Source organism: Ursus arctos, unplaced genomic scaffold (assembly GCF_023065955.2).
Source record: "Ursus arctos isolate Adak ecotype North America unplaced genomic scaffold, UrsArc2.0 scaffold_19, whole genome shotgun sequence".
Lineage (NCBI taxonomy): Eukaryota > Metazoa > Chordata > Mammalia > Carnivora > Ursidae > Ursus > Ursus arctos.
The window spans coordinates 4,147,782-4,175,624 of record NW_026622863.1 but is presented as its reverse complement, the minus strand read 5'-3'; the positions used below and the strand labels follow the sequence as shown (position 1 = coordinate 4,175,624).

The 27,843-nt window shown below is 55.7% G+C and overlaps 1 protein-coding gene across 1 annotated transcript in view; it reads left to right on the top strand.

Annotated features, from left to right (window-relative positions):
- The first annotated feature begins 2,787 nt into the window (after positions 1-2,787).
- The window catches only part of CRISPLD2 (cysteine rich secretory protein LCCL domain containing 2), a 62,389-nt gene continuing 37,333 nt past the window's right edge, over positions 2,788-27,843 (top strand). Inside the window, exons 1-5 of the mRNA XM_026494667.4 lie at positions 2,788-2,928; positions 17,791-18,105; positions 22,606-22,724; positions 25,152-25,284; positions 25,761-25,876. Coding sequence (XP_026350452.1) covers positions 17,866-18,105; positions 22,606-22,724; positions 25,152-25,284; positions 25,761-25,876 — 608 coding nt within the window. The 5' untranslated portion in view covers positions 2,788-2,928; positions 17,791-17,865. The remainder of the gene's footprint in view (positions 2,929-17,790; positions 18,106-22,605; positions 22,725-25,151; positions 25,285-25,760; positions 25,877-27,843) is intronic.

Here is a 27,843-nt window from a genome sequence, read left to right as displayed (position 1 = left end):
GAGTACGGCAGAAGCGATGTTTTCTGATTTCCAATGCCAGGTCGTACCTTCCACCCGCTTCTCTTGGGAGGTTTGCTGTAGGGAAGTAAAATTCTGACTATCCCAAGACTGCCTTCCAGGAAAAACCATGTGGGGGCAGATCAGTCGAGACGTCCCGCTGAGCTCCCGCCACATGGGTGACGGCTTGGATGTCCAGCCCAGCTGAGCCCTCAGATGCTGCCGCCCCGGCCAGCAGTTGACGGCAACCACACTAGAGACCCCTAAGGAAGAGCCATGTAACCAGGCCTTTCCCAGATGCCTGACTTACAAAGCTAGAAGCAAAATAAAATGGTGGTTTTAAGCCACTACGTTTTGGGGTAATTTGTTACACAGCAATAAAAACCATAATGTCCCACGTGAGAAATGTTTGCCGGACTGGGATGTTAAAGAGAAATGAAATAGCTCAGAAACGCTCAGTGGATTCAGCCTGTGGCAAACCCAGACTCCCTAATCCCCTTAGGTCACCTGGTTTAGAGGCCAAGGTCATGGGTTATGGTCCTGCAGTGCCTGAATTGGAATCCCAACCCCAGCACTCAATAGCCAGGTGACCCTGGGCAAGTGCCCTCACTTCCCTGAGCCTCAGTTTCCCCATCTATAAAACAAAGCCAACTTAAAGTCCCTCCACTCATCAGGTTGTGAGATGGTCACAGGTGGATACCAGGGAAGCCCTGGGCACAGGGCCTGGCAAGGGGATGGGCTTGCTGGATGTCAGTGGGCAGGGGTGGGCATGGTCAGATGCCAGGCCCTGGAGGCTCGTGGGTCAGACAAGAAGCAAGGGGGCAGATAAGGAGAGGACCACAGAGGGAAAGGAGAGGGGTGAGGGTCTGGAAGGTTCCGTGGTGTGCAGGGTGCTGGGGCAGGGGCTGCCATGCTGGATAGGAGCTGGGAGGCTGGTGAGGGGATGACACTGTTGAGAGGTGCCCTCAGGTGGCAGCTGTGTCAGCAGTGCCCCTGGAATGCCTGGGCTGAGAAGGGTGTCCCCAGAGCTATCCTAGACCAGCAAGGAGCCTGCAGAGTTGCCATAAAAAGCAACGGTAAGGAGGTGGGGGTTCGAGTTAGCAGAGCTCTGGACATTTAAGTACTAACCGCCCCCACCCGTATGTGAAACGTGATCCTGTGTAGCTTTCCTTCCTCTCCGCTGAGGTGGGGACCCAGTTTCTTCCACTCCCCCGTACCCAAAGCTTGTTGGTACATGGGCAGTGGCAGACGAGGATGAGAGCATGAGTTCAAGTCTCAGTTCCCCCCTTAGGAGCAGTGTGGCCTCTGGAAACTACTCGTACCATATGCCCCATTTCCTGATGATAACCATCCGGGGGGGGGGTGTACGGTGGGGGGAAATTGGCAGGATAGTGAACGTGAGGCCCTGTGTCTGAGGAGCGTCTCTTCTCCCTCTGGGTTTGCCGAATGGGGAACTTGTTCTGGACTGGTCTGCTCACCACTGGATAGTCCAGTGGTTGGAACAGAGCCTGGCACACAGTAGGTGCTTAATAAGTACCACATGAATGTGAGGCTGGCAAGTTGCTTCAAAAGTAAGAAACTAAAGGGAACGATCAGAGAAAACCGAGGGTGCCCGTGCTGCTTTTTGTTGGCATTTGAGCTGCACCAAGACCCTGGCAAGCGTTTGGGCTTTCCAAACCTGAGCCACCAATGCCCTGCCCATTCGCTTTCCATCTTTGCCCCCCCCCCTTTTGCTCTGACCCGTCTGGATGCCCCTGATGCTTGAGATCCCGGAGGGGCCCTGTCTGCCCTGCCAGCGCTGCAGAGCACAGGGGTTGGTGCAGAGTGGCCTGATGGGAGCTTGTGGAAGGAACAGGAGATGATTCCCGGTCTTCATGCAGGGACGCGACTGGTGAGGACAGGCTCCTCCTGCCCTTGTCCGCACCCAGTGGGTCCACACTCTCCTCTAGTCCTTTACCCCCTCTAGCCTTGGTTTCTTCACCTGCCGGCAAGGGCCTTGGATTTATGTGTTTCAAAAGCAGTGCCCTTTGGCTCTAAATTGATTCATATATACCTGCACAGGTTAAGGATGCTAAATGCCTGTGGGCAAAATGTAGCTAGAGCAAGGCTGCTGCTCCCCAGCTGTGGGACCAGCGACACTCTTTTCTCCAGGCCTCAGGTGTCTGATCTGTGTAATGGGATCACTTCCCCATAGCAGATTCCTGTGAACGTGTACTGGAATAATGAAGGGCGAGAGCGGAGCCTGGAGCACGACGGTTTCTTCATCTGCATGTTGGGAATGCGTGTGTGAGAGAGACAAGTGGCGTTTTCTGCCACCGTGTAGAGGATGGGAGTAAATATAGTAAGTGTGTATTCTGTGCCACAGTTTACAGAGCCCACACCCTTCCCGGTTTTATTTGCTGCAATCCCGGGAGGTCACTTCCCTATTCCCATTTTCCATTTGAGGCACAGAGAGATGGGATTTGGTAAATTTGCAAACCCCTGGTGGAAAGAGCTTGGCACCTCGCCGGGCGCACAGTAAGCGCTCAGTGGAAACATAGTTTTATGGTCACGGTGAGGAAGCTGAGCGTGTCCTCTTCTCAAGCCGAGATCTTAGAACGCTCTGGTTCAGCCCTCTGCGCGCCGCCTTCCGCCCACCGGGATCCCTGTTGCCCTCGGGACTCCCGGGGAAGGGGCGGTGCCGGGGGCGGTGCCGGGGGCCGTTCTACACCTCTGCGGTCCTATCAGCGCCGCCGGCCTCCGGGGGCGTGGCGCGGAGGTTCTATAAGAGGCTGCGCTCTGGGACCCTGCATCCACTGCATCCCTCCGCTGTCCCGGTGTGTGGTGCCTGCGACCCGCTGTGCCGACCGACTGTGTCCACTGTGTGTGCGCTGCTGCCACTGCACGACACGGGAGACACCGGCGTGGTGGTGATTGGAGAGTCCTGCGGAGGTAAGTGTGACTTCGCTTCCTCTCCTTTCCAGGCTGCGATCCTCTCCACTCATCTATGAGGAGCTGAATTAAGCAGAGCAGATACCATCTCGGGGCTTACCGTGCGCAGGCACTGTGCTGGGCGCTCTACCTGCGGCTCAGAACCGGGCTCAGCCGCGTGGCCTTTCGTAGATGGAAAAACTGAGGCTCAGCGAAACCAAGGCACTTGCCCAAGACCTTACAGCCAGGAAGCAAGGGAGTCGGGACTCAAAGCCAGTCTGACTGCAGATTCGTGCTCCTGGAGCCTGGGAACTCTTGCCTCCCTTGCACAGTTCGCTAGCATCTGTTGCATTCCTGTGTACACAGTGGGCGTCAATAAATGAAAAACTGATGGTGTGAATGTGGCAGGGGTTTGAATGTGTCTATCCACGTGTGGATGGCCAGGGCGATCCTAAGGGTGCGTGCATTCTGCTACAGTTTACAGGGCCACGCCCCTTTATGATTTTATTTGCAACAAACCTGCGAGGTAGCCTTTCTCTTCCCATATTTCAGATGAAGATACTGAGGGTCAGAGGGGGAAGTGAGTTGTCCAGTTAGAGCCAGGGCTACAACCCAGCTCTCTCTGCCTCTAAAGCTCCATGTTCAGGTGTGGGGCATGCCGGAGTTACCGCAGGTTTGGGAATGCATGCTGGGTCTCGTCAGCCAGAGTGGACATCTGCATACACTCCTCGTGGGGGAAGAATTGTGCTGGAAGCTGAGGACTCGGCTCTGTGGTCCTGGGGAGATCGGCTGCTCTAGAGGGACAGTCAGGGCAGGCCCCTTGTGCGGTGCAGACCCAGAGCCTCCCTTGCCCAGGACTCAGCTGGTGGACGAGTCAGAAAAGGCTTAGCTGATGCCTGGTTATTGAAGTCTAACTTGAACTGGGCATCTTTTAGCCAAAGGGTGAGCTGCTGCTCGGGTTGAGAGAAGCAGCTGGGAGCCTGTGCAAATGCCCAGCTTGCCTGGCAAAGTGGGCTTCTAAATTTCCAACTTGAGCAGTTGGGTGCCATGTTCCGGCAGAATCGGGTGACCCTACCTTCCCCAGTAGGGTTGTCTAGGGTCTAAATCTGCCAGGTGAGAGCCCAGGGTCCATCAGAACACGATGAGGGGCATGCCCTCTTCTCCAAATAGACTGGAAAGGGACCTTCTAAGGTTCTTTGTGTTTTGTGCACCTGATTTTCTGCTTCTGCCTCTGATCTGGCTGTTTCTACATGGGAAAGGGGAGCAGAAGGTGTGGGAGCTGTATTGCTGGTGTGACAGGTGTGAGGCCATGCCACTTCCCTGCATTTTCATACCTCCCACACACCTGGGCAGTCAGCTTCTTGATCCCCATTTCACAGATGAGTAAACCAAGGCTCAGAAGTAGAGATTGTGCAAAATGTCCCCTAGCTGATGTGCCATGCCTTCACCTCCAGATTTGTCTGGTTGTAGACCTTGTGTTCTAAACAGCTGGGTCCTGCCTCCTTTAAGACAGTTCTCTGCCCAACCACTAACCACCTTCAGAACTGACCTTCACACAAAATGTTGTGTTGTCTGAGAGGGGTTCCAGTAAAATCTGTCAGCAGGGTTAAGCCCAAGCCCCCAAGTGCCCAATAATATGCACCTGGGGAGGAGAAAGAGGGCGATTTTGATTTTTTATGGAGTCTCTTAAGATGTAGGAGTGGGAATAGTAACATTTATAGTAATATCAGCAGCTTACCAGCAGCTGACGTTTACCTGACGCTCAGAATGAGCCAGACGTGCCCAGGCTTTATACGGGTGATCTCATGGACTTCTTTAGGTGGTGGACACTGGGCTGTCTTCCTTTTTACAAGGAGGAAATTGAGTCTTGGAGTGATGAAGGCGTGCATGCAACATGACACAGCCAGGGCAGGGGAGAGCTGCCCTCCAGGCTGGGTCCCACCCCGGACTCTGGAAGGTGTTCGTCCACTGGCCAGATTCTTGACTGTCACAGCAGAGCTGGCTGCGAGTCAGGGCTTCTCTCCATGTGTGATCTGGATCCCTGCCCGACTTAGGGGTGGGCCTGGAGAGGGGATGCCCTGACACAGGGGCTTGGGCTCCACTCTGCTGACAGGTACCAGTGTCAACATGCAGACAGCCCTGATCGGGGACCCCTATCAGTGCTGGCTCCCAGAGCCCCTGCCTTTGGACTGCAGAGGAGAGCTGGCTTGGCAGGGGAGAGCCCAGAGCCTAAGCAGAAGAGCACAAGGCCTCTGGAAGTCCCATACTTCATCCCTCCCTCCAGGTCCCCTCGTTGGATATCTGGCCTTTTGTAGGTTGCATTTGAAAAGTGGCTTTTGGAGGTGGGACCCTGAAATGCTGACCTCTTGGGCCTTGTGGGACCTGGAACATTTCTTTGCTCTGTCACCAGTGTAATTTACTACGTATGGGAGGTGCCTCTGTGTCTGCTTGCTCCAGACCTAGGAGGCTTTTTTTTTTTTTTTTTTTTTGTAAACTCACTGGTTTTTGATTAGTCCCAGATGTGCAAACCCAGCATCACTCAAAGGGGCTGATGGCTTGTCAAGAAAGGAAAATACAACACGGGCATCATTTCATTTTATCTTCAGTTAATGGAACTGAGTAGCCGCTCAGCCCTTCTTGGGACAGGGACCCCGAGCCTCTCCGAGAATCCTCAATGAGGCACACTGTGTTCTGGAACAGGAAGGGTAGGGCAGATCTGGGTGGTGGTTGGTAGGACCCGCTATCACCTCTTTTCTTCTTTTTTTCCTTGAAAAAAATTATTTTCATGTGGTAAAATATGCATAAGCGGGAACGTTCCCATTTCACCCATTGGAAAGCGTAGAATGCAGGGGCATGGCATGCGTTCACAGTGCGGTGCAGCCGCCACCTTGGTCTGGCTCCAGAATGTCCTCATCACTCCCAAAGGATACCCCATAGCCATTATTACCCGTTCTCTCGTCCCCAGCCCCTGCGACCTCCAGTCTGCTTGCTGTCTCTGCAGATTGGGTTATTCTAGAAATCTCATGTAAACGGAATGATATAATATGTGGCCTTTTGTGGCTGATGTCTTCCACTCAGCATGATGCGCTCAGAGTCCATCCACGTTGTAGTGCGTGTCCATGCTTCGTTCCTTTTCATGGCCGAGTAATATTCCATCGTGTGGCTGGACCACAGATCGTTTCTCTGTCCTTCCGGTGATGGACATCTGGGTTGTCTCCACCTTTTGGCTGTTGTGAACCATGTTGCTATGGACACGTGTGTACATGTCTTTGTTGGAACAGCTTTTTGCAGTTGTTTTGGGTCCATATCTGGAAGTGGAATTCCCAGACCACACAGTCACTTTATGTTTAACTTATTGAGGAAAGCGTGTCCTCCTTTCTTGGCTCCCTTCTTGAAGAAGCATGGACTCAGGTCATCTCACTGCAGAATAGATCAAGGCCCTCCGGCCTTGGACACAGGGAAATCTGGCGCCTGGGTGTTCTGGGGGCGGTGTTGGCATTCCCCCCAGGGTCGCAGCAGCCACTGGCGGAGAATCCTGTCTGAGGCATTGTGCCCCAGGCGGTGCAATTGTGGGTGTTCGCGGACAGAACACCCCCCTGTCAAGGCCGTGAGGACAGACAATTTCTCGTGGTTCAGCCCCAGGGAGATTTATCTTCTCTGATTGTCTCAAGTGCTGTGTCAGCTTAGACAAAAACCACAGGTTCCGGGGAAAAAGAAATTCATAATGCGGATCATGCAACTTCTGGACCATCATTTAAAGAGTATTATAAATTATGAAATCCCACATTTGCAACCCAATTTTCTGAACCGTGTCCCACTGTGAGCACAGAAGGGCAATATCCCAGAAGGAAAATAATAGAGCTTCCATTTCATTTGTAGTCAGATGGTCCTGGAATCAAGCCTGCTCTCAAGTTCTTCTGGTTTGGAAAAAACCCACTCTGATCTCTCTAGGCTTGGGAGCTGGATGGCACCTACTGGGACTGACTTGATAAGAGCCTGAGAAATCCTTCTAGAGTGGAGGCAAGACAAGGGGATAGAGAGTGCCCCAAGCGGTGGGACCATGTGTGTGCAAAGGCCTGGAGATGGGGAGGGTCCTGGCACCCTTGGAAAATGGCAAGGAGTCCTAGCATCAGGCCCAGAGTAGCAAGGGTCTGCCCTGTGGGTGGGGTGAATTTGGATTTCCCCCTTTTTTTTTAAGAGAGAGTGAGCGCGTGTGCGATGGTGGCAGGGGGGCGGGGTGACTGCGGGGAGAGGGGCAGAGGGAAAGGGAGAGAGAGAGAATCCCAAGCAGGCTTCATGCCCAGTGCAGAGCCCAATGCAGAGCTCGAGCTCATGACCCTGAGATCATGACCTGAGCCAAAATCAGGAGTCAGACACTTAACCCACTGAGCCACCCTGGCACCCCCCGGGTTTGGATTTCCTGCCGCAGGCTGTGGGGCTTACACTTGAGAACAGGTCACTGTGAAATGAGCAGTGTTCCCCAAAGTGTGGGGCACCAACCCCACTGGTCCCCAAGGTGACCGAGCCTGTGCACAGACCCCCGATCTGGGAGCTGTCCTTTCAAGTCAAGGCAAATGCAGGTGGCGGTGATGCCTGTGCGCAACATCTGCCCCACACCATGCTCCCCCTCTACAGCAGAGACAGAGCGCCCTTGGCATAAAAGCCTGTGGCTGGCATCCGTGGCCGGCGTCCATGGCCAGCTGGGAGGCCCTCACTTTGCTTGTTTCCAACATGTGAAGTTTTACTCCTGTCTTCCGTTCAAGGCAGAATTATCATGTTCTTTGCAAATGGTGGTGATAGAAAATTGCCTTTTCCAAGGACATTTCTCTGCACCCTCAATGTGGGCCACCTTACATAAAAGTTCACAGTACGGACTAGTGTGGGTAGCTGGGGTGGGGGAAAGGTAGGTGTGCCAAGGGTGGGAGTTTGGGAAGTGCTGGACTCGGGTGGAGCATGAGATTTAAGACTGTTAGAATCTGGGGCCACAGCTGTCAAAGTGGGGTCCGCCTCCAAGGGGGGCACAGCAGTACCTGGGAACTTGTTAGGAATGCAGATTCTCAGGCCCCATCCCAGGCTTCCTGAATCAGAAGGGTGGGGCCGGCAATCTGTATTTTAACGAGGCTTTTGGCACTTCCTGGCGCCGACCTGAAGGTGAGCCCTGCGGCCCTATAGAGCTGAGGAAGACTTGCCCTGGGGCCCTGGCACCAAGATGGGGTGAGGATGGCTGGCCAGTGGGGGTGGATGTGAAGTTGTGTGGAAGGTTCTGGATATAGGGCCTGGTGTGACCAGAGAGATGTCACACGGCCACACGGGAGTGAGAGCCTCGGGGGCTTGCATGGCCACCTCCGTGCAGGGTCGAGAGGCCCCTTGACAAGCTGTTGGCAGACTCGTGGCTTTTCTTGCAGAAGAACGCTCAGCATGTTGGCACTCATTGCCCTGGGGCCCGAGCAAGGGTCTGGAGGAGTCTAGCATCTTCCTTAAGAGCACATTCACTGCCCCTGTGTGCCTAGGAGCTTTCAAAATATATCTGTTTGCAAGCCCCAAACTCCCCCTCTGAAACAGTGAGCGGGTCCCTCAACAGCCCTGGAAGTCTGTGTGGTTGGGTAGCGTCCGCTCCCTCTCTCTCTCTCCTGCCCCAAACCCGCTCCAACACAGCCGGTCTGTTCTCTCTGGGGGAAGCGCCTGGCCACTGAAAACCCTGTTTATTCCCGGGAACCTTCAAGGCTCGGGCTTCACTGGCACTGAAGATATTTTCAGCTTTGGCATCGCGGGACAAAGTGCCCTCTCAGACTTGGGATGAACTGGGCCCTGTCTGGGAGAGCCGGTGTCTGGTCCAAGTGGGAGGCCCCTGCCGGCCGCGGGGCTTTATCTGGGCTGCCGGGGGCCAGGCCCTGGATTTGCCTCAGCCCTGAGACTCGGGGGACAGCCTCGAGGATCTTCTGCAGGCCGGTCTTCTCCCTGCTGCCTCTCACGCTTCCCTTGATCCGTCCTTAGAAGCCAGAGCGATTTCAAACTTAAAAAACAGTTTTGTTGAAGTTGCACGTACCACAGAGGGATGCGCGCTCATTGATGCCCCTGCGGATGACTTTTCCCCAAGTACACATGTGTGCTCTCGCCCCAGAGCGAGCTGCAGAGAGCCTGAGCTGCCCCGGCCCCCCCACAGCCCCGCCCCCAGGGGTAACCATTTCCCGACTTCTAATGGCATAGGTTGGTTTTGCCTGATTTTGAACTTGACGTAAACAGAACGGGGCGTGCTTAATCATCGGAGTCTGGCTTCTTTCCAGTCCGCGAGCTCTGCCTGTGTCGTTAGTGGTGATGGGCTTTCAGAGCATAAGTCAGACCCTATCACCGTCGGCTATACCCCACACTGATGTTCCTCTTTGCATTTGGAATAAAAGCAAGACTCCTCACGATGGTCTTCCAGGCCCCTGGCCGCCTGACCCTGCCCTCCTGTGTGACCCGATTTCCCCCCAGCTCCACAGCCTTGTGCCTGTCCTTAGTCATGCCAAGATGGGGACCATCCCTGAGCCTTTGTCCTTGTGGTTCCTGCTGTCTGGAGTTCCCCTTCCTTGAGATTTCAGCGAGACCTTGCTGTCCACCCCAGCCAGACCAGTCCCTGTCCCTTCCTCTGCCTGGAGTTACCATCCCATTCCCCGGGCGGTTTCTCACGCCTTGTCTTTGTCTATTAGCTGTGATGTGCCCTCCCTCTCTGGAGGGCGGACTGTCTTGCTTGCTTGTACTTGAGAAGGACTCCGTGGCCCCCTGAGGGCTTGCCCTGGGATTTCTGTCTGCACGGCGGTGTTGGGATTCCATAGCCTGGCGCTGTAGGATTCTTGAGCCCTGGGTCCGAGCTGGGTTCAGAGCCAGGGGTCGTGACTCACCCTTCCAGATACCACCCGATACCATGAATCAGGCATTTCAGGCAGGAGGCTGGTGCGGGTGCTGCCAGCCCTGTAGCCTGGAGCAGAAAGGAGCTGAGATGCCTGGACTCACCCAGGAGAAGGGAAAGACAGTCCTAGACAGCTCCAGAACCACTAATTCTCTCATCTTCTTCGCCTCCCTCCTCTAGCCCTGTGAGCAACTCAGGGCCTCCTTGTCCCTTTGAGGAACCGGAAATTCAGAGGTGAGGGACCTTTTGGGTAGCACGAAGCTCCACGATGGTGGAGTCACGATTCGAACCTGGGTCTGACCCGACGGACATCCACGTGTTTCCTCGGGGCCCCGGGCAGTCCTTGACTGCTTGTCCTTGGGAGGCTGCGGTTTCCTGATGTTTATCTAAAGCTTTCTTAAACATCCACACCTGGGCAAGAAGGCAGGCAAGGGCCCCAGGGGTTAGATGCTGGGTGTTTTGAGAATACAGTAACTTATTATCCAGTCACTTAAAAATGGCTTTTCTTATAGATGGTCTTGGTTTATATTGAATACACCTGTTTTTTCATTCTTTTTTCGCAAAATGAACTCTCTTCTCCTTTTGCCCAGGATCTTGTATATTCTCCGCATAGTATTTAAGAAATGAAGGGGCGCCTGGGTGGCTCAGTTGGTTGAACGTCTGACTCTTGATTTCAGCCCAGGTCATGATCTCGGGGTCATGAGATTGAGCCCCGCGTTGGTCTCCATGCTCAGGGTGGAGTCCGCTTGAGATTTTCTCTCTCTCCTTCTCCCTCTGCCCCTCTCCCTGGTCTTCCTCTCTCCCTCAAATAAATAAGGAAAATCTTAAAAAAACAAAAACAAAAAAACACTGAGGGACACTTGGGGGGCTCAGTGGGTTAAGTGTCTGCCTTCGGCTCAGGTCATGATCCCAGGGTCCTGGGATGCAGCCCCACATCGGACTCCCTGCTCAGCGGGGAGCCTGCTTCTCTCTCTGTCCCTCCCCCTCTGCTCGTGCTCATACTCTCCTGCTCTCTCTCTCTGTCCGAAATAAATAAAATCTTAAAAAAAAAAATCGAATGGGTTTCGCGTAGGCTCTTGTTGGCCATCTGTCTTCGGTTGTGGACAACCCCGGGCTGGGGGCGGGGAGGCAGCAGGGGAGGGAAAGGGCCTGCCTCCTGCTGTGTCCAGCCCTAATCCTGCAGGGAGGAGTTTAAGGAAAACCCACTGGATCCCATGGAGGAGGGGAGATCCCCCCACACCCCTGGTGTCTGGTGATCACCCAGATACTCTTCCCTGAGGTTCTGGCCAGTCCTGGGATCTGCCCCAGACGTGCTGGGGTGTCCCTCCTCCCCGCTCCCAGCCATGGCTTCATTCCTGGAATTTTGGGTGGTTTGTGGGTAGGACTGTGATCTGCCCTCAGCCTCGCTCTCATTTTGAGTTCTCCTTTGTGCTTCCGAGGAAGAGCAGAGCGTGGGGCACCCCCGGCCTTTTCGGGTGAGCTGCTGTCCCGTGGGCGGGCATTTCCTGAATGAGCCCGGCTGACACGGGCGGGAGGTTAGAGCTGCCCTGACGTTTGGGAGAGCCGCACCTTGGGGCTCGCGATCAGTGTGGCAGTACCTCGGCACTCGCCCACGGTCTGTGTGACCGGGAGCAAGCTGCTGCGGTGTCTGGAGCCACTGTTCCCTCACCTGTAAGGCAGGTTCCATAACGGCCGTGACCCCAGCGGCCTGCCGAGCATGGGCTCCCGGCGGGCTGCGCCCTTTGTGTTAAATGTTTGTGCAGCAGCTAATACTCACTGGGGTGTGAAGCGGAGCACGGCTCAGGGCCAGCCAGGGGGGCTCAGGGCCAGCCAGGGGGGCTGCAACTGGCTCGCTGGGTTTTGTCACGTTCTCAGAAAGCTTGTGAGCGCGTTAAACACGACCATCCTCAAACATCAGGTGACAGGAACTTACAGTTAAGTAAGTCCTCTTTACAACGAAGGTAATGGAAACTCAGAACTTACCCCGTCCTAATCTTTTACTGCATTTCACTGTTATCTCTGCCCCTGAGGCACTTGGTGTCTGCCCCCATCCTTGTGACGGAAAGATCACAAGATAACGTGCCATCTCGCATCTTTCCGGAAATTCCATGGTCAGTGATCTCCCACAGGTTGCTTAAAATTGGCCATAATGGGAGTATTTGTACTGAGGGAACTGACAAACACTACATATCAGGACGATTTTATTTTATTTTTTAATTTTCTGGAGTATCGGTGTGTGGACATTTACGGACATACACTGGTTGCAGCCCGCAGGCAGCGCAGTCTAGCGGGAGAGGCAGACGGTATGAGCAGGCATGACGCCGCGATGGTGAGGTCTGGAGCACCTACCGCGTCTCAGCTCAGCTGAGACTGAGTCCCGGAAGGAGCTGGAGCTTCCAGCAGTCACGGCACGCCAACTGGGTCATCGTCATCAGTGTGAATGACCGTGCATGCATACATACAGCTGGTTCCTGGCCCGAGGGTCAACTTCAATGCCCCAGACCTGGTTCATTTTTGTTTTAATTGTTTAAGTTTTTAAGTAGGCTCCACGCCCGACGGGGGTCCCGTATTCACGACCCCGAGATCAAGAGTCGTACGCTGTACTGACTGAGCCGGCCAGGCTCCAGACCTGGTTCGTGCATCTTGGAACCTGCTTACCCAGAAAGCTGGGAGAAAGTGGTCATGGCATGTACTCTGGCATGTCCAGAGTAAAGTGTGTTTCGAATTTAGGGGACAGTTTTTAACCCCCGCACGCATTAGACATTTGATTTGATGTTTAAAAATTAGATTTTTGTGTCAAGGGAGAGGTGGGGCTCTGAAATAATGTAATGAAGAGAGAATAGTCTTTACTCCACTCCCCAGTATTAATCCCGGCCTTCCAGAAACTTCTTCACACAATGCCTCTGTGGCACCGTCCTCCTCATTGTAACAGCTGACATTTACGAAGTACCCCTGTTCACGAGGTCTCGTTTGCTTCTCATCACATAGCTCACCCCATAACCCTAACCGGGCCGGGTAGATGAGGTGAAAGGTGAAAAGGACTCCTCAGGTGAAAGGACTCTGCTTTCTGGAAGCTTCCTGGCACTGAAGCACGTACGCAGACCTGTCTGACTTGTGCACTGCTTGAATTGCCGAGGTCAGACAAGCCCTGTGATTCCCATCTACCGTATAGACGTGGCAGCCGGGGCCCAGAGCAGGGACACGCTGTGCCCAAGCCACACCGCCAGCCAGGGGCTGCGTCAGGACTTGACTCAGCTCCATGTCCCTGGAAGGCCCGCACCGTGCATCGTCCTTATACGGCTCTCCTGACCTCCTCAGGAGGATGCGACACACACATTCCCTTCCTAAATATTTATTGGACACCGACGTGTCAGATGTCAGCGATTCGACGGCAAACAAGCCCGGCAGGTCTGGGATGGGGGTGTGATTCAGCCGTGACCCTGGAGCTGAATCGTAGCCGAAAGAGCAGGAATCCGTCGGGCCTGGCCCGGGGCAGGGAGGGGGCAGGTTGGGGCCGTGGGATGAGCTGTGGGAACAGCATGTGCAGGAGGGAAGAGCTCTGGCACAGCTCAGAGCTGACGGCCGACACACGCAGGGCTGAGATTCATCTTCCTGGCAGCCTCTCCCAAACACAGGCAGAGCCCTGGCGGCGTGACGCACGGAGCCCAAAGCATGCTCTCTTTCTCTCACTTGCTCCCCAGAGCCGGGTTTGGGGGCAGCCTTGCCCAGGAGGTGACCCTGAGGAGATGCCGTTGCTAGACTGGGAACATGGGGGTCTGCGGATCCCCTCCGAGTCCCCAGAATCCTGGCAGGGTTGCTGCAGAGCGGATACCGCAGCTGTGTGCTGAAAGTCCCCCACGCTTTCAGAAAGCCGGATTTCACGTCTCGGCTCCACCCCTAACTGGCCGCACGGCCTCACCAGCACCAGGCAGCGTCTCCTGGACTCAGTTTTCTTTTCTGTAAAATGGGGTTGGAAACTTCCCCTCCCTGGTGGATCCCAGGTGCATTTAGGAGCTCTGGGCAGGGTTGTAGGAACCTGATTCCCTGCGGGTTTCGTTAGCCAGGCTGGGGTCTTGCCGTGGGCCCTGGGGCTTGAAAGTGTCATTGGCCCCCTCCCCACCTCCCTGGTGGCCTGACATCTGGGGTGTTCTCGTGAGACCCTGGCGCCGCTGTCCTGTTTGTACTCTCATGGGCTTGGTTTTGCAACTGTGGCAAAGGAGAGCCATAGCTTCCGGAGAGCGTTTCTGCTGCACTGTTCAGCGGTCCATGACACGTGTCTCCAGCCCCTGGAGCCAGGCCCGGGATGACAGAGTGGAGGAGGCCTTCTCTAGAAAGGAGGTTTGCCCTTGGCAGCCCTAGGAGAACCAGGGTCCAAAGAGTGCCCTTCAGAGAGCATCTGTCAATGTCAGGGGTCAGAGGTCAGCTCACCATGTGGAAGTCACAGGCGCAGTGAAGGAGGGATGTTGAATGGGTGCCAGGCCTGGTGATGGAGGCGTGTTTTGGTGAAAGGTCATCATGACATAAGACTTCAGTCCCCTGGGGGTGACACATGGGTGTCTTCTCACCGCCAGGAACCACTGTCTGACCCGGAGGCCGTTGCAGAGGAGGCTATGCGAAAGACTGGGCTGTCATGGGGTCCCCTCCCCCGCAGTCTGGTGCGGGGCACTCCTTAAGGAAGCCCACTCTCAGGGAGGCAGGGCAGCATAAGGAAGGGGCCCTGGGGCCAGACGGGCTGCGTCCCAGCACTTGGTTTCTGCTCACTGGCTGTACGACTTCGGGCTCTTCTGGATGCTGCAGAGGCCTCAGTCTCCTCCTCTGTAAAATGGGAGCAATAGAACCCAAACCTCTGGATCATCGGGTGGGTGAGACGAGAATTGCAGGGACTGGCGCACAGTAGGTCTCCCTCAGTGTCAACTTCCCCGGTCAGCTGGGGACTGTACTTGTCACTAGGAAGCCCCAGGCAGCCTCAGACAGTGCTGGTGTCTCATTTGAAGAAAGGGTTTTAACTGTCTGATTGTGGGTGGGTAAGGGGCCCTAAGCTCTGGTTGAGCTGTGGGGGCGGCAGAGGCTAGAGGAGCCGCACTGGCCCAGGTTGCTGGTGATGCCCCAGTGAAGTGGGCCTTGTCCTCCTAATTTACTGTACCCCACAGCGGCCAGTGGGGTATTGGGAACACAGTCCTGTTCATCCAGGTACTGCCTGAAGCAGGTGTTAGATTGCCAGAGGCCCCGCAGGCTGGGGCCTTCAACAACAGAGATTCATGTTCTCACACTGCTGGAGGCTGGGGGTCTGAGCCCCCGCTGTGGGCAGGGCTGCTGTCCCCTGAGGCCTCTCTCTTGGGCCTGTAGACACCACTTTCTCCCTGAGTCCTCACCCCGTCCTCCCTCTGTGTGTGTCTGTGCCCCAGTCCCCTCTCTTATGATAATAGCCATCAAATTGGACCAGGGTCCACCTAGTGACCTCCTTTTAACTTAATGACCTCTTTAAAGGCCGTGTCTCCAAGTACAATCACACTCTAGATGCTGGGAGTCAGGACCCCAGCCGGTGAATCTGGAGGGCCACAGCTCGGTCCAGGGCAGCACCGTGCAGGGTCCTGGGAGGCGAGCCGCCGGCCCCCTTGTCTCATGGTTCTGCTAAAGCCTTCAGTGCTGTCGTGTAGCCCAGACTTAGCAGGAGCGGCACGATCCGGGCCTCGCTCCTCCCCAGCAAGGACCCCCAGCCAGGCCAGACCACTCTCAGAACCAACGGTGTGCTGGGCGTGCTTCCCGTGCGACCCCGTGAGCGATGCGACCCAGGGCATGTCTGCGTTTCCCAGGCAATGACTGGCTGAGGCGAGGCAGAGAAGGCCCTTGGAGAAATGCCTGTCTCCTGTCCTTCGTGGTCTCCTCTGGGGGGAGTGTGTGACTAAACCCCGAGCATGGTGCTCCCAACAGTAAACCTGCCCCCAGGGCTTTACAGATTCTCTTGGGGGCCGTGCAGACAAGGACCAGCCTACAAGCACTGGGCGCAGGCGGCCCCATCACGCGCACGGTGAAAGCGGCTTGTCTCGTCTTTTGGAATAAGGTCACACCAGTTCAGGAGAACATGCTGGAAGGATGCTCTTGGAACCAGCACTTCCTTCCTTGTCTTTTCATGCTTTGGCATTTTGTTTTCTCTTATTAATTGATATTTTTAAAAACCAGAACCGTCCACAGGATAGCATGGGCTCCCCACCCAGATCTGGCCCCTGCGGTCACCCTCCTCGGGCTACCGCTTTGCAGTTTTTCCCAACTCAGCCTGTCCCCCTAAAGTGAACAGAGGTGGACAGTTTGCCCTATTTGCTTGAGATTTTAAAGATACAAATAATATGTTAAAGATAGAGATGAGGTCCCTCATATTCTCCTTCCTAGTTCCCCTTCCCTCGGCCTGGAGTCAACCAGCACCGCGAACTTGGTCTGGTTCAGGTGTGGTTTTACTATGTAAACACGCCCCCCCATGTAAACATATGTACACACAAACACAGACACGTGTACATATGTGTATGATATTTAGTGCAATATGCACATATAATATACACACATATGTACATATGTCTATATCCATATATACCCATAAAGTATACAAACTATGATCTGTGTGTTTTAAAATTAGTGTAAATAGTACCATTGGTGTCATATTCTCCAACTGACTTTTCTAACCCAGCATTGGATTTGGGACTTATTTATGCCGACGCTCACATGGCTCTGGGCTGATCCTTTTCCCTGCTGTGTAATGCTCCACCCTCCTGCCCCGCCATCTGTTTACCTGTCCCCCTATGAGAATCATTTGAATGGTGCCCACTGGTGATTGAAACCCCACCCAGGCTTCAGTCTAGTGGACTCACGGCTGAGTCCTAGGAGCAGTTACACTGCATGCCTTTGGGGGTGCCCTAGCCTCAAGCCGCCAAGGCACAGAGTGCCGCTGACCCCGTGCCGTCGTGACGCCCGGTGGGTGCTCCGTGACGTGGGTCTCTGCTCTCGCTCCGTCACAGAGGGCAATCCAGTGTCAGCGTCTTGGCATCTGTCAGCCTGGCCTTCTGCCGCTGGGAAATGTTCATATATGGCGGTACGACTAACCCTGGAGAGAAGTCAGGACCCCAGGGGTCTGCATTACTGGTTTGATTCCCAGTGGGGCGGGCGAGCATGCACATGTCCTTCTGTGCTGTCCCATCCCTGGGGCTCTGCCCCAGAGGGAACTCCCCGCGAGGGAGGCTGCATCTCACCCTGTGCAGAGAATGCCGGGCCTCCCTGCTGGATGGTGGTTATTTTTGTCTGAAGCATGGCTCGGTCAGGACCCTGGACAGTTTCCAGGGTCAGAGTGGGAACTGCCCTGTTCCCAGGGCTCCTTGGCTCCACTCTCTGCCTCGCACTTGTCCCTCCCTGCCCCTCTGCGTCGTGCCCCTGACGATGCCTCTGCTAGATGTTGTCTTGCAAATCTAGCCAACTCAACCAATGTGAACTGCTTACTGCTCGTGTGGGAGAAGACAAAAGGAGCCTTGATGGAAGGACAGGGCCTCTCCGTGTCCCAGGCGGGTCAGCACCCCAGCGGGGGTCTGCAGCCCCTTCCTCTGGCTCCTCGTGCTGCCCCGCTGGTGGTTTTCCTCACCTCTCGCCCCAGCCCACGTGGGAGCTCCATGAGACGAGGCACACTGTCCAGTAGCACAAACCAGATGCTCAGTGAAGGTCCCGCGACTCACAGACTCTCCCTTGGAGGTGAAGCAGAGGCGAGATGTGTGAATAAACACACTTTCTCAAGCCCTGCCTTGTTCTCTCGGACACTCCGTGACCGTATAGGGAGAGAGGAGCCAAGGTAGCCCCACCTCTCCTGTCTGTGGGACCTCGGTTACTGAGCATCTGTGAGCCTCAGTTTTCACATCTGAAAAGTGGGGACAGTGATGGCCGTTCACTGCTCTAGCCCAGGCTGGAGCTGGTTTAACACTGACCGACTTCTCCTCCCGCTGCCCTCTGCTTCCCTTCAGAACTCCCGTGCCCCAGCACTGCCTCAGGAGCCCAGCCGGCTTGATCACCCTGGTCCTCGCTGCCTGCACGACGCCATGAGCTGTGTCCTGAACAGAGTCGTCCCCTTGGGGCTGGTGCTGCTGGTCTGTGGAGCCCAAGGCTTTTTCCTGCCCAACGTCACCGACTGGGAGAAGCTGCTCAGCAAATACCAGCAGGACAAGCCCCACTCCCGGGTCCGGAGGGCCATCCCCAGGTCGGACAAGGAGGAGATCCTCATGCTTCACAACAAACTGAGGGGCCAGGTGTACCCCACAGCCTCCAACATGGAGTACATGGTAAGCCTGGAGCTCCTGTGGGGGGCCTGGGCTCTGTCTACTTTTGTCTCCGGGGGGGTGTGATGGGCTCGGGGTCTCCTGGCAAGAGAGGGTCCCCTGCCTCTGCCCCTGACACCAAAATGGCACTTGTGAGTCCCCGGTGCAGAGGAGCACCACTCAGGTGCCTGCCCTGGCCGCTCCTCAAGGCGGAGTAGAGGGTCTGAGGGCTGGGCTTTGGCGAGCCCAGTCCCGGCTCTGCTACCTCCTTGCTGTGTGACCTTGATGTGTCCTCAGCCAGTGGGAGCCTTGGCCTCCACTTTGAGAACCCCCCCTCGTGGTTCTGGGAGACTTTGATGACGTAATGTGGTAAAACGCCCCGCACGGGCTCCCTCCTGGGGCCGCGGTCACTGGTCACTGTCGTTACTGAGCGCCTCGGTCTTCATCCAGCCCCTTTCGCTGCCCTCCTCTGTCTGAGCAGCAGCAGGGCCAAGTCCGTGAGAGATGGGGTGTCTGTCAGCGAGGGGCCGGCCCAGAGGGGACGGTGGAGGGTCTCCCGCGAGCCTGGGGAAATCCCGCATGTAAGGAGCAGAAGGGCAGCTGGCTCTCCAAGTCCATGCCTCCAGCCCTGCCTCCATGCACACCTGTTTCTGCCAGCACTGCTTCCCGTCGTCCCAGCCCTGTGACACACCTGCTGCTTTTCTCCCATTTTATAGACTGAGAAACTGAGGCCCAAGGTCAGAGCTGGTTGTGGCAGAATGGACCACAGGACCCAGGCTCTCAGCCATCATCCCACACTCAGTTGAAACCCTGGCACCCCCACTGCCCCGCCTGCTTCCAAGGCCTCTCCAGCATTTTCCATCCTGTCTACCCAGCCTGTCCCCCCAACACCTCCATTAGCCCTGGGGCTTATCACCTCCCACGTTGTCCCCTGCTGGCCCACCCTGAGCCCTGCCTCCTGTTACCTTTCTGCCACTTGCCAGAGAACATTATTAGCACCATTTTCTTAGTTAATTCTCAGAATAAGCCCTGAGGTATATTTTCCCATTGTTGCAGATAAAAAAACACCAAAAAAACCCCTTCAGGCTAAGAGAGGTTATGTAACTTGCCTAAGGTCACACAGCAGGAAGTTAGAACTTTAACAACCCAGCTTTATCTGGCTTCCAAGGGATCTCATCTTGCTCTGCATGCTGTCACCAAGTGCCGGTCCCACTGCACTAAAATAATAAGTTACTAAAATAGTAATAGTAACAGGATAGTTAACATTTATTTAGTACTTATGCTTTATCTCATCAACTCCTCCAAGCAATCCTATGAGAAAGGCACTTTCATTGTCCCCATTGTGCAGGTGAGGAAACATTAACACAGAAGGGCTAACTAATCTGCCTGAAGTCACACAGCTACCAAGTGGCCGCTCCCCTAAACCCACGCAGGCTGGCTCCAGAGCCCATCCACTTATAAAACCTCAAAAAAGGGTGTCTTAACTCTTTGGAGTTTTAAAATCCACCTTTCAGGGCTAAGGCTATTTCAAAGGACCCCGGTGGAAGCCCCAGCAGGCAGGACTGAGCAGGAAGTTGGATTTTCAAGACACTTTCTCAAATGAGGGCCCCTTGTTTAGGTGGAGACAGGAACAGATGGGCAGCCCTGGGGCGGAGGGACTGGGCCTCACGCTACCTCCCCTTCCCCGGGGCCCCTGCTCAGAGGCAATAACAATCACGAAGGCTCAACTTCCCTGACAGGCAGGCCATTTAGGCCTGAGGACCCAGATCCCTGCTCCGATCCTGAAATAACACAAAATAAACAAACAGGAAAACATGGCAGGCTCGTTACAGGCCACAATGACGTTCCCTGCCGCCTATCTGCTCACCGCACTGAAGCTTCCATACAGCTCCATACAGCCCCTGGACAGGCACAGAGCAGCGACGTGAAGATCAGTGTGAACCAAGCCAGTTCCCGACAGGAGGCAGGAAGCAGCCAGGGTCCCCAGGGTTAGGGGCTCAGTCAAGCCCCAGGCCAAGGCAAATTCCCTGCTCCCTGGTGGGCACCGTACAAGGCCTTGGGGTGGGAGGGGGCCCAGGAGGAAGGCTGACCTGTCCAGAGAGGTGGAGAGTGTCCTTCTCACCCCCCCTCCGGGGACTGAGCCAGACCATCAGGTCCTGGGAAGGATGGGGGAAGAGTCCACACCCAAAGCCACAAAGAATTCTACTCTAATTCTCTACGTCTTTAACCCTCAACAGGCCTTCACGAGCTGCTGATGCATTAGTAGTTTGAAAGGGTGCCCACTGTTCCTCCTAAGATTAGTACGACCCCTTCAGAGTAAATGCCTGGGCAAAGAGAAGAAATGGATATCCCACTTAATATCCAGGGACTGTTTACTGAGAGCTACTCTACCTCGCCTGGGGGCTTGATGCCTGCTCATTCAGTGTTCCCCCAAATCCTATTCCAGCGGCTTCATTAGTCCAGATGGGGAAACAGGCTCAGAGAGGTGAAGCCACTTGTCCACAGTCACACAGCCAGCAAGGGGCAGAGCCTGGCCCCACAGCCAAGCTCACGTGACACAAACACTCTCACCAGTGCCTGTCACTGCCCGGTTCTTTCCCTTTTTCTTCCCCTAGTCACCCCTTGGGGGATAGAGGATGTTCCCCGGTGCCTCTCACCAGTGCCCGTCACTGCCTGGTTCTTTCCCTCTTTCTTCCCCTAGTCACCCCTTGGGGGTAGAGGATGTTCACCGGTGCCTCTTTGAGGCTCTACTATGTTCCAGACATGGCTGGAGCCGACAGGAGGGTAGGAGGTGAAAGGCAGGCCCGGAAGGAGGCCTCGAATGCAGGGAGGGGAGAGCTAGGTCCTTGTTTGGCTGTGTCCTCTGTCTCCAGCCGGAATTTCAGAAGCCCTTAACCCCAGAGATCTGCCAGGGCCCTCCCTACAGCCCTCCCCACTGAGCTGTAGAAAATGTTATGGACGCGGACCAAAGGCACGCAAGGTTCACGCTGATCAGAATAAACAGTGAACTTCTGAGAAGCTAGTGAACTTCAGGGTGGGGTCAGCGCCTGCATGGGCTCTGCCCTGCCTCCCTGGACTCTGGGAAGGGCTGGCCACGTCCAGAGGGATCTTGGTGCTTGTGCAAGCTGCCATCTGTGCCCACTGCCCCCGCCTTGCAGTGGACGGTGCCTGTTCCTTCATGGAGCGTTAGCTGGTCCCTTGCTTGGAGGTGGATTCACCAAGCTGGTACAGGTAGTTTGTTCGGGAGGGGTGACCCACAAGTCCAGAAGACAGGAAGGAGAAGTCCAACCTCACGGCACACTATGAGGGTCTCATGGTGGGAGCGGGGGCTTGGATCTGCTAAGTAAAGGGAGCAGCAGGAGGGTCTCCCACCCGAAGGCAGGCCTGTCCCCTCCCCATTTTAGGCTGTCCTGGGCTTTGGAGAAGCATCCCAGGCAGCAGCAACACAGTGCTTGGTGGGCACGAAAGTGAGGGGGCACTGTCGGCAAGAGAGGAGTCTGACGTCTGAGTGTACCTGGAATGGCCACTGCAGCCGAAACGGGGATTGCATCCAGGGTTGTGACCCAGGTCCACAAAGGTGTCTGCCCTAGGCCAGGACTCGCCCCGGCATGTTCCGGAGTCTCCGGCATTGGAGCCGGAAAGAGGTGGCAGGGCAAGAGGTTGGGGGAGGCGCTCGGCTTTGTGATGTTCCGTCCTGGGGGCCCGCATTAGCACCGTCAGTGTCCGGTTCCCGGCCAGGTCCCAGGGTTCAGCCTGAAAGTCTTTCCGTGAGCACCTACTGTGTGCTGGGGGCTGGGGCTTGGGCTCCCCCCGAGAGGGAACAGTGCCTGCCTGCCTGTGAGCTGAGCATCTGCCTGCCGACCGGGAGGAGGCGGGACAGCAGCTGGCCGGAGGGCCGTTTGGCGTCTGCTCCGTGCAGAAGAGCAATGACCTGGTCGCTTTATTCACTGTGTTCCTTCCCGGGGAGTTACGTGCGTCCCTGGGCCAGCTGGGAGGCAGGACGGGCGGCAGAGCCTGTTTCAGATCCTCTGGCCCAGACCCTGCCCTCGCCCCCGGGCCCTCCCTCCGGTTCAGGGCGGGCTGTGCCGCAGGAGAGCAGGATGGCCCGGGACCGAGGCATTTCTTGACTCTTTGGACCACTTTGAAGCATATAGTTCTGTGGTGTGAAGCACGTTCACAGGGCTGTGCCAAGGCTGCCCCCGTCAGCCTGACTTAGGCGTCCTCCCCTTTCACAGACGAGGAGGCAGAGGCCATGCAAGGGGCTTGCCCGGCATCCCGGGCAAGTGGGAGCCCGGAGCAGGAGCTGCGAGGACCTCAGCGGGCCGGGCTCCTCCGAGTTCTTTCCTGCCCTGCCCCTTCCCACTTGCCGGCTCAGGAACCCATCGAACATATGCCTAGAACCCAGTGTCCAAGAACGGGGACCTGGCCGGTACTGCATGCGGGGTGCATGTGGGGGACGTGGCTGCAGATTGGGTCTTACTCCCATCGCTGACTCTGGCCTGCCTGTGTCTCCTCTCCCTGCAGACCTGGGACGAGGAGCTGGAGCGGTCGGCGGCAGTGTGGGCTCACGAGTGCCTCTGGGAACACGGGCCCACCAGTCTGCTGGTGTCCATTGGGCAGAACCTGGCCGTCCACTGGGGCAGGTAAGAGCCAGCGCAGTCCCCCATTACTTGTGAACTGGCCGCCCCTGCTGAGCACCTACTGTGTGCTGGGCTTGGTGCTCGCTGTCCACTGTCACATTTAGTCCTCAGGACCCCCATGCCGTTTACTTGTGAGGGAACGGGCTCAGTGCCCAGGGCCACTTCCGAGTAATTGGCAAAAACGGATGCGAGCCTGCTTGTTGGCTCCGACACTGATCCCCGGGCTCAGGGTTTCTAGCTTGGGTGTTCCATTCCACTTCCTTGAAAGGCTTCCCGAGCCCGTTGCGGCAGGGAGCTGGCCGGGTGAGCTGGGAACACGGGAATGCTGGTCTTGCTGGCTGGGGGAGAGTGTCTTCTCTGTCCTGGCATGTCCTGGCTCCGCTCCTCCTCCAGGCCCAGCCACATCCCACCTGGCGAGCAGCTGTCCCTCACCATCCCCTCCTCATCCGGCTACAGGGAGGCTTGCCCTCACCACCGAGGCCCTCTTGCCCAGCTCTTGAGTGTGGTCTCTAAGATGCACCCAGTTGAACACCCACCCGGCTGAGGGCTGGTTTCCGTAGGGGACACAGGGCACGAGCCTCGGCTGGTGCAAACTCACCAACCAACCAGATAATGTGCTGTGGATGCAAGTCCTCTGGGGCTGGACCCAGGGCTGCCCGGGAGCTCAAGGCCCGCTTGTGCTTTGCTGGCATCACTGAGAAGTTGGACCGGACTTGAAGTATCCCCTCAAAGTCCGGGTTGCCTGACTTGCAGCCCAGATATTCTCCAGTTCTGTGAGCACCTGCCTTCAGTGTAGCTGTGAGCAGTCCGGGTCCTTTAGGTCAGTGCTTTTCCAGGACAGACCCTGAGCAGGTGTCCTCAGGGGTCCAGACACGGGACTTCGAGGAAGTGAGTCAAACACCTGGTTTTGTTGTTTTTTTGTCTTCTGGTGATTTCTGCTTTCTGTAAAATCAGTCTCCCGGTAGCATGAAAAGAAAATGTCTACAGGGAGAAAACCCGTCATTCCACCGTCCTGACTCTGCAGCCAGATCGTGCTGGACGCCTGTGTAGCATCTGGCTGTGGGCCGGCATATTTTTACATCGTGGTAACGGTGGCCAGGACAGCCTTTCATTCTTTCTCCCCTTCTCATACAGTATCAGACAATTCTTCTATTCCGTAGCCGTCATGGTGATGGCTGTCAAGGCTGCCGTTGGGCCCTCAAGCCCACAGGCCATTCTTGGAGCTGGTCTTGCTGCTGCTGTGTCCAGCTAAGTGCTGGGACTGATGGTGCAAAGCGCACGAAGAGCTTGCCCCTGCAGGATGCAGAGTGCCACCTGCTTTCCCAAAGAGCCCCCCTCGTTCTCCGGGCCCCCGAAGCAGCCTGGCCGTGGTGCTCGGGGGAAATGGATGGGCTCGGGTGTCCCCACACAGCCCTTAGCTCCGTGGCTGTGTGGCCGCCAGCGTCCTGCCCCCAGCCGGCTCCGGCTGCATCACTGACCACCACCATGCGCTCTGGGCTCTGACGGTAATTGTTACAAGACCTCTAACTGCCCGGCTCACCACAGTGCTCTCAGAAACAGCCAGACCCCTCCTGTCCTCTCTTTATCGAAACCGCTTTGTTTATGCTAGCTGGTGACGCTGACGGGGGTTTGTGTCCAGTTTATTTTCTTTCCTGGGAAGAAAGCAATGATGCCAACCCCGTGGATGGGGCCAGGCGAGGGGGCTGTGGCCACCCACGGGGACGACCAGGGTGGGGGCTCGGGAGGGCTCGGGATCGAATCCTAAATAGGAAGTTCTGGAAAGGGTTTGCCCACGTGACGACAGAGCTCTGCACCTTGTATGTGAGTCCGTGGCTCCCCCCCGCCCCGGTCCCAGCAGCTGAGGAGTGAAGCCAACCACGATGATACGAGAGCCTCTAGGCTCTTGTTCTGGGATGACGGGGACCTGTGCGCCTTGTTCCCCATAGCTGGCTATTTTGGGGCTTTCAGACCTTCCCCAGCATCCCTTCTGTGCATTACCCAGACTATTACTTACTCACTGTTTTTCTCCGACTTGGTTAAAGAGACTCACGTTTTCAATCAAGTTGTGTTTTAAACAATCGTATCTGGGAAATACGGGGTTAGTGGGCTGCATGTATTTCCCCAAATGGACACGGGAATAAATACAGAATTGTAATATAAACAATGACTCCCTGGGGGCCAGGCAAACACAGGTGGCCTGTGGGCCACCCAGGGACACTCCTGGAACCAAGGCAATCGGGGGATGCCCAGGTGAGCTCCTTGCAAGCTTGGGTTTTAGGCACTCAGAGCAGGTGCTGGGCAGGATTTGGGGTTGTTTGCCCACAGCAGCCCCTCTCCAGCCCACCCCATGGGTGGCTGTGCTGGGAGCCATGGTCTCAGTCTATTGGGTGTGTGGTGGCCGGGACATAACCAGCTGATCTGCCCCTGCAGGTACCGCTCTCCCGGCTTCCACGTGCAATCCTGGTACGACGAGGTGAAGGACTACACCTACCCCTACCCCCATGAGTGCAACCCCTGGTGTCCAGAGAGGTGCTCCGGGCCCATGTGCACCCACTACACACAGGTAACCCCCAAGGCCCGAGCTGAGACCTCAGCCCAGGACCTCCAGACCCCATCACTTACCTGGCCCTGTAGGACTGCTACCGGGTTGGAAAACTCTGCTCTGTCATTACCATAATGTTTTCCTTTAATTTGGTGTTACTTCAAGTACAACTGCTGGGCTGAGCTTGGGTTTGTGACACAAGCATGGAAACCGGGAGTAAGCACTAGAAACTTGTATGGCGATTTTCCGTCACTGGCACATTTTCCTCATGTGTGGTTTGTTTTTGTTTGGTGTCTGTGTGTGTGTGTGTGTGTGTGTGTGTGTGTGTGTGTGTGTTTAACAAACATATGGATCTTTCGGGGGTTAGGGAGAAAATCTGGTCCTTCACCCCTTCACAACATACACCCCTTTAGCACCACAGCCTGGAGATCAGGCCAGACTATGTTGCCCTGCTGTGCCTTGTCCCTGGCTCTGACACGTGGATATCATTTTTTCAGATAGTCTGGGCCACCACCAACAAGATTGGCTGTGCTGTGAACACCTGCCGGAGGATGAACGTTTGGGGAGATGTTTGGGAGAATGCAGTCTACCTCGTCTGCAATTACTCTCCAAAGTAAGAACAAGTAACATGGTTGTATGGGCTGGGATGTGTTTGCCTGCCATGGAGGACCCAACTAAAGTTGACTTAAATGGTGAGGTCTCTTCATTAGTTCACATAACAAGACATCTAGAGATTGGTACATCCAGTTCAGCTTAAAAGCTAAGAGGTGTCAGTGAGGACTCAAGTTCTTTCTGTTTCCCTGCTGTACTGGCCTGTCCTCATGGTTCCAAGATGGCTGCAGAGCACCAGGCATCACATTTTCCCCAAACTAAAGGGGAAAGAATGGTAGAAAAGGGCTTTCTCTTAGGACTTTCTCAGCTCTGGCCCACTTTCTCCTTATGTCATTGACCAGAACTAGATCACTTACAGACAAGGCAGGAGGCATGAGATTTCCCTAATTGACTTCAACCAATGAAATTGCCCAGTTGGCTTTGCAAGTCATCTGCTGGGACTCCCTGAGAAATCAGAAGCTGGAATAGCTGTTGCCTGGCCAACCAGTGGGATATGACATAGCAATATTCTTTTTTTCTCTGAAAATATGCAGCAGGTAGCAATCCAGGAAACATATTCATGCTAGACGTAGTTTTTGCATTTTTATGTTTTCCCTTCTAGAAAAGACCACACGGAGCCCCTATGTCTCAGCTCCCTTCCTCCTCATAGCATCCTGATATCATCAGTGTGCCATGTATCCCCCTATTGACTCATTCACCTCCTTTGCTCATCAAATATTGTGCTGCTTCTCGGAGCACTGCCCTCCCCGTGTATGGCCTGTGGTTTGCACGCCGGCCACGGGGCTGGCCACCACCCTAACACCGGGCCCTGCACACAGTGTGCCCTCGAGGCATATTTGCTCAGTGACCGAATGAAACGAGGATGACCTCACTTATTTGGTTTGGGTCAGGAGCGGCCGTGAGGAGGTGGGATGAGGGGGAATCGCTGAGGTCAGGGGGAAAATAGACACTCTCCGTCAAGCGTCTGGCATGCCCGTGCTGGCCATGCCTCAGCAGCCCACAGGCCCGGCGTGAGGGCAGGCGGATTAGGTCATCGCTGGGGGGTGGGGGGACGCCAGCCCCGTGGAAGAGCAGTAACTGGCCCGCAATGGTGGGATCCCCGGCAGAGTAGCCAGTGGGGCGTGAGGGATCTTTCGAGTCTATGTATTAAAAAAACCACACCTGAAGATCTGATCAGAAACAGAGTTCTGCCTTTCTTAGCGCCCAGCTGTTTTCTTGAAAAAAAGAATAACGTATGGATGATACACGCTAGTTTTAAGTGTGCGGCTCGGTAAATCCCACACGTGTCTGCGTGGGACTAGCCAGCGCGGGCGGCCAAGGCTGAGGGCCAGAGGCTGCACATCTCAGGCAGAGGCGCGGCGGGGCCGAGTGCTGGCGATTCCCTTCCTGCCTGTGTCCTCGCGTGGCCTCTCTTCAGTGTGTGCACGGAGAGGGAGGGAGGGAGAGAGGGGCTCCCCGGTGTCTCCTCCTTTAGAGACACTAATCCTGCTGGATCAGGGCCTTATCCTGTGACCTCACTTCACCTCGCTTACCTCCTGGGACACCCCATCTCCGCACACAGCCACCCGGGGGTTAGGGCTTCAATGCAGCAATTAGTGGGTGGTGGGGAGACACCCATTCAGTCTGCGTGATACGTATGTACGCCTGTAACTACCGCCCAGCTCAAGATGGAGCATATTTCCAGGGGCCTGGGATGTCCCCCAGAGGGGCCGCCGTTCCAACATCCTTCCACATCGCTCAGTCTGTCTGGTTTGGACCAGACACGGATGCCCTTTCGTGCCAGCATCTCCTTTGAGATTTATGCCCGGCGTGGCCTGTTTGCTGGGCCGTTTCGATTGCCGTGTGGTGTCCGTGGCCTTTTCCCTCAAGAGTCTGAGCCCCCGGCCATGCAGGACGCTGAGCCAGGCACCCGACCTTCCAGCACCAGCAGGGCCCCCTGACCCCCCTGGAAAGCCATCAGAAATGCCG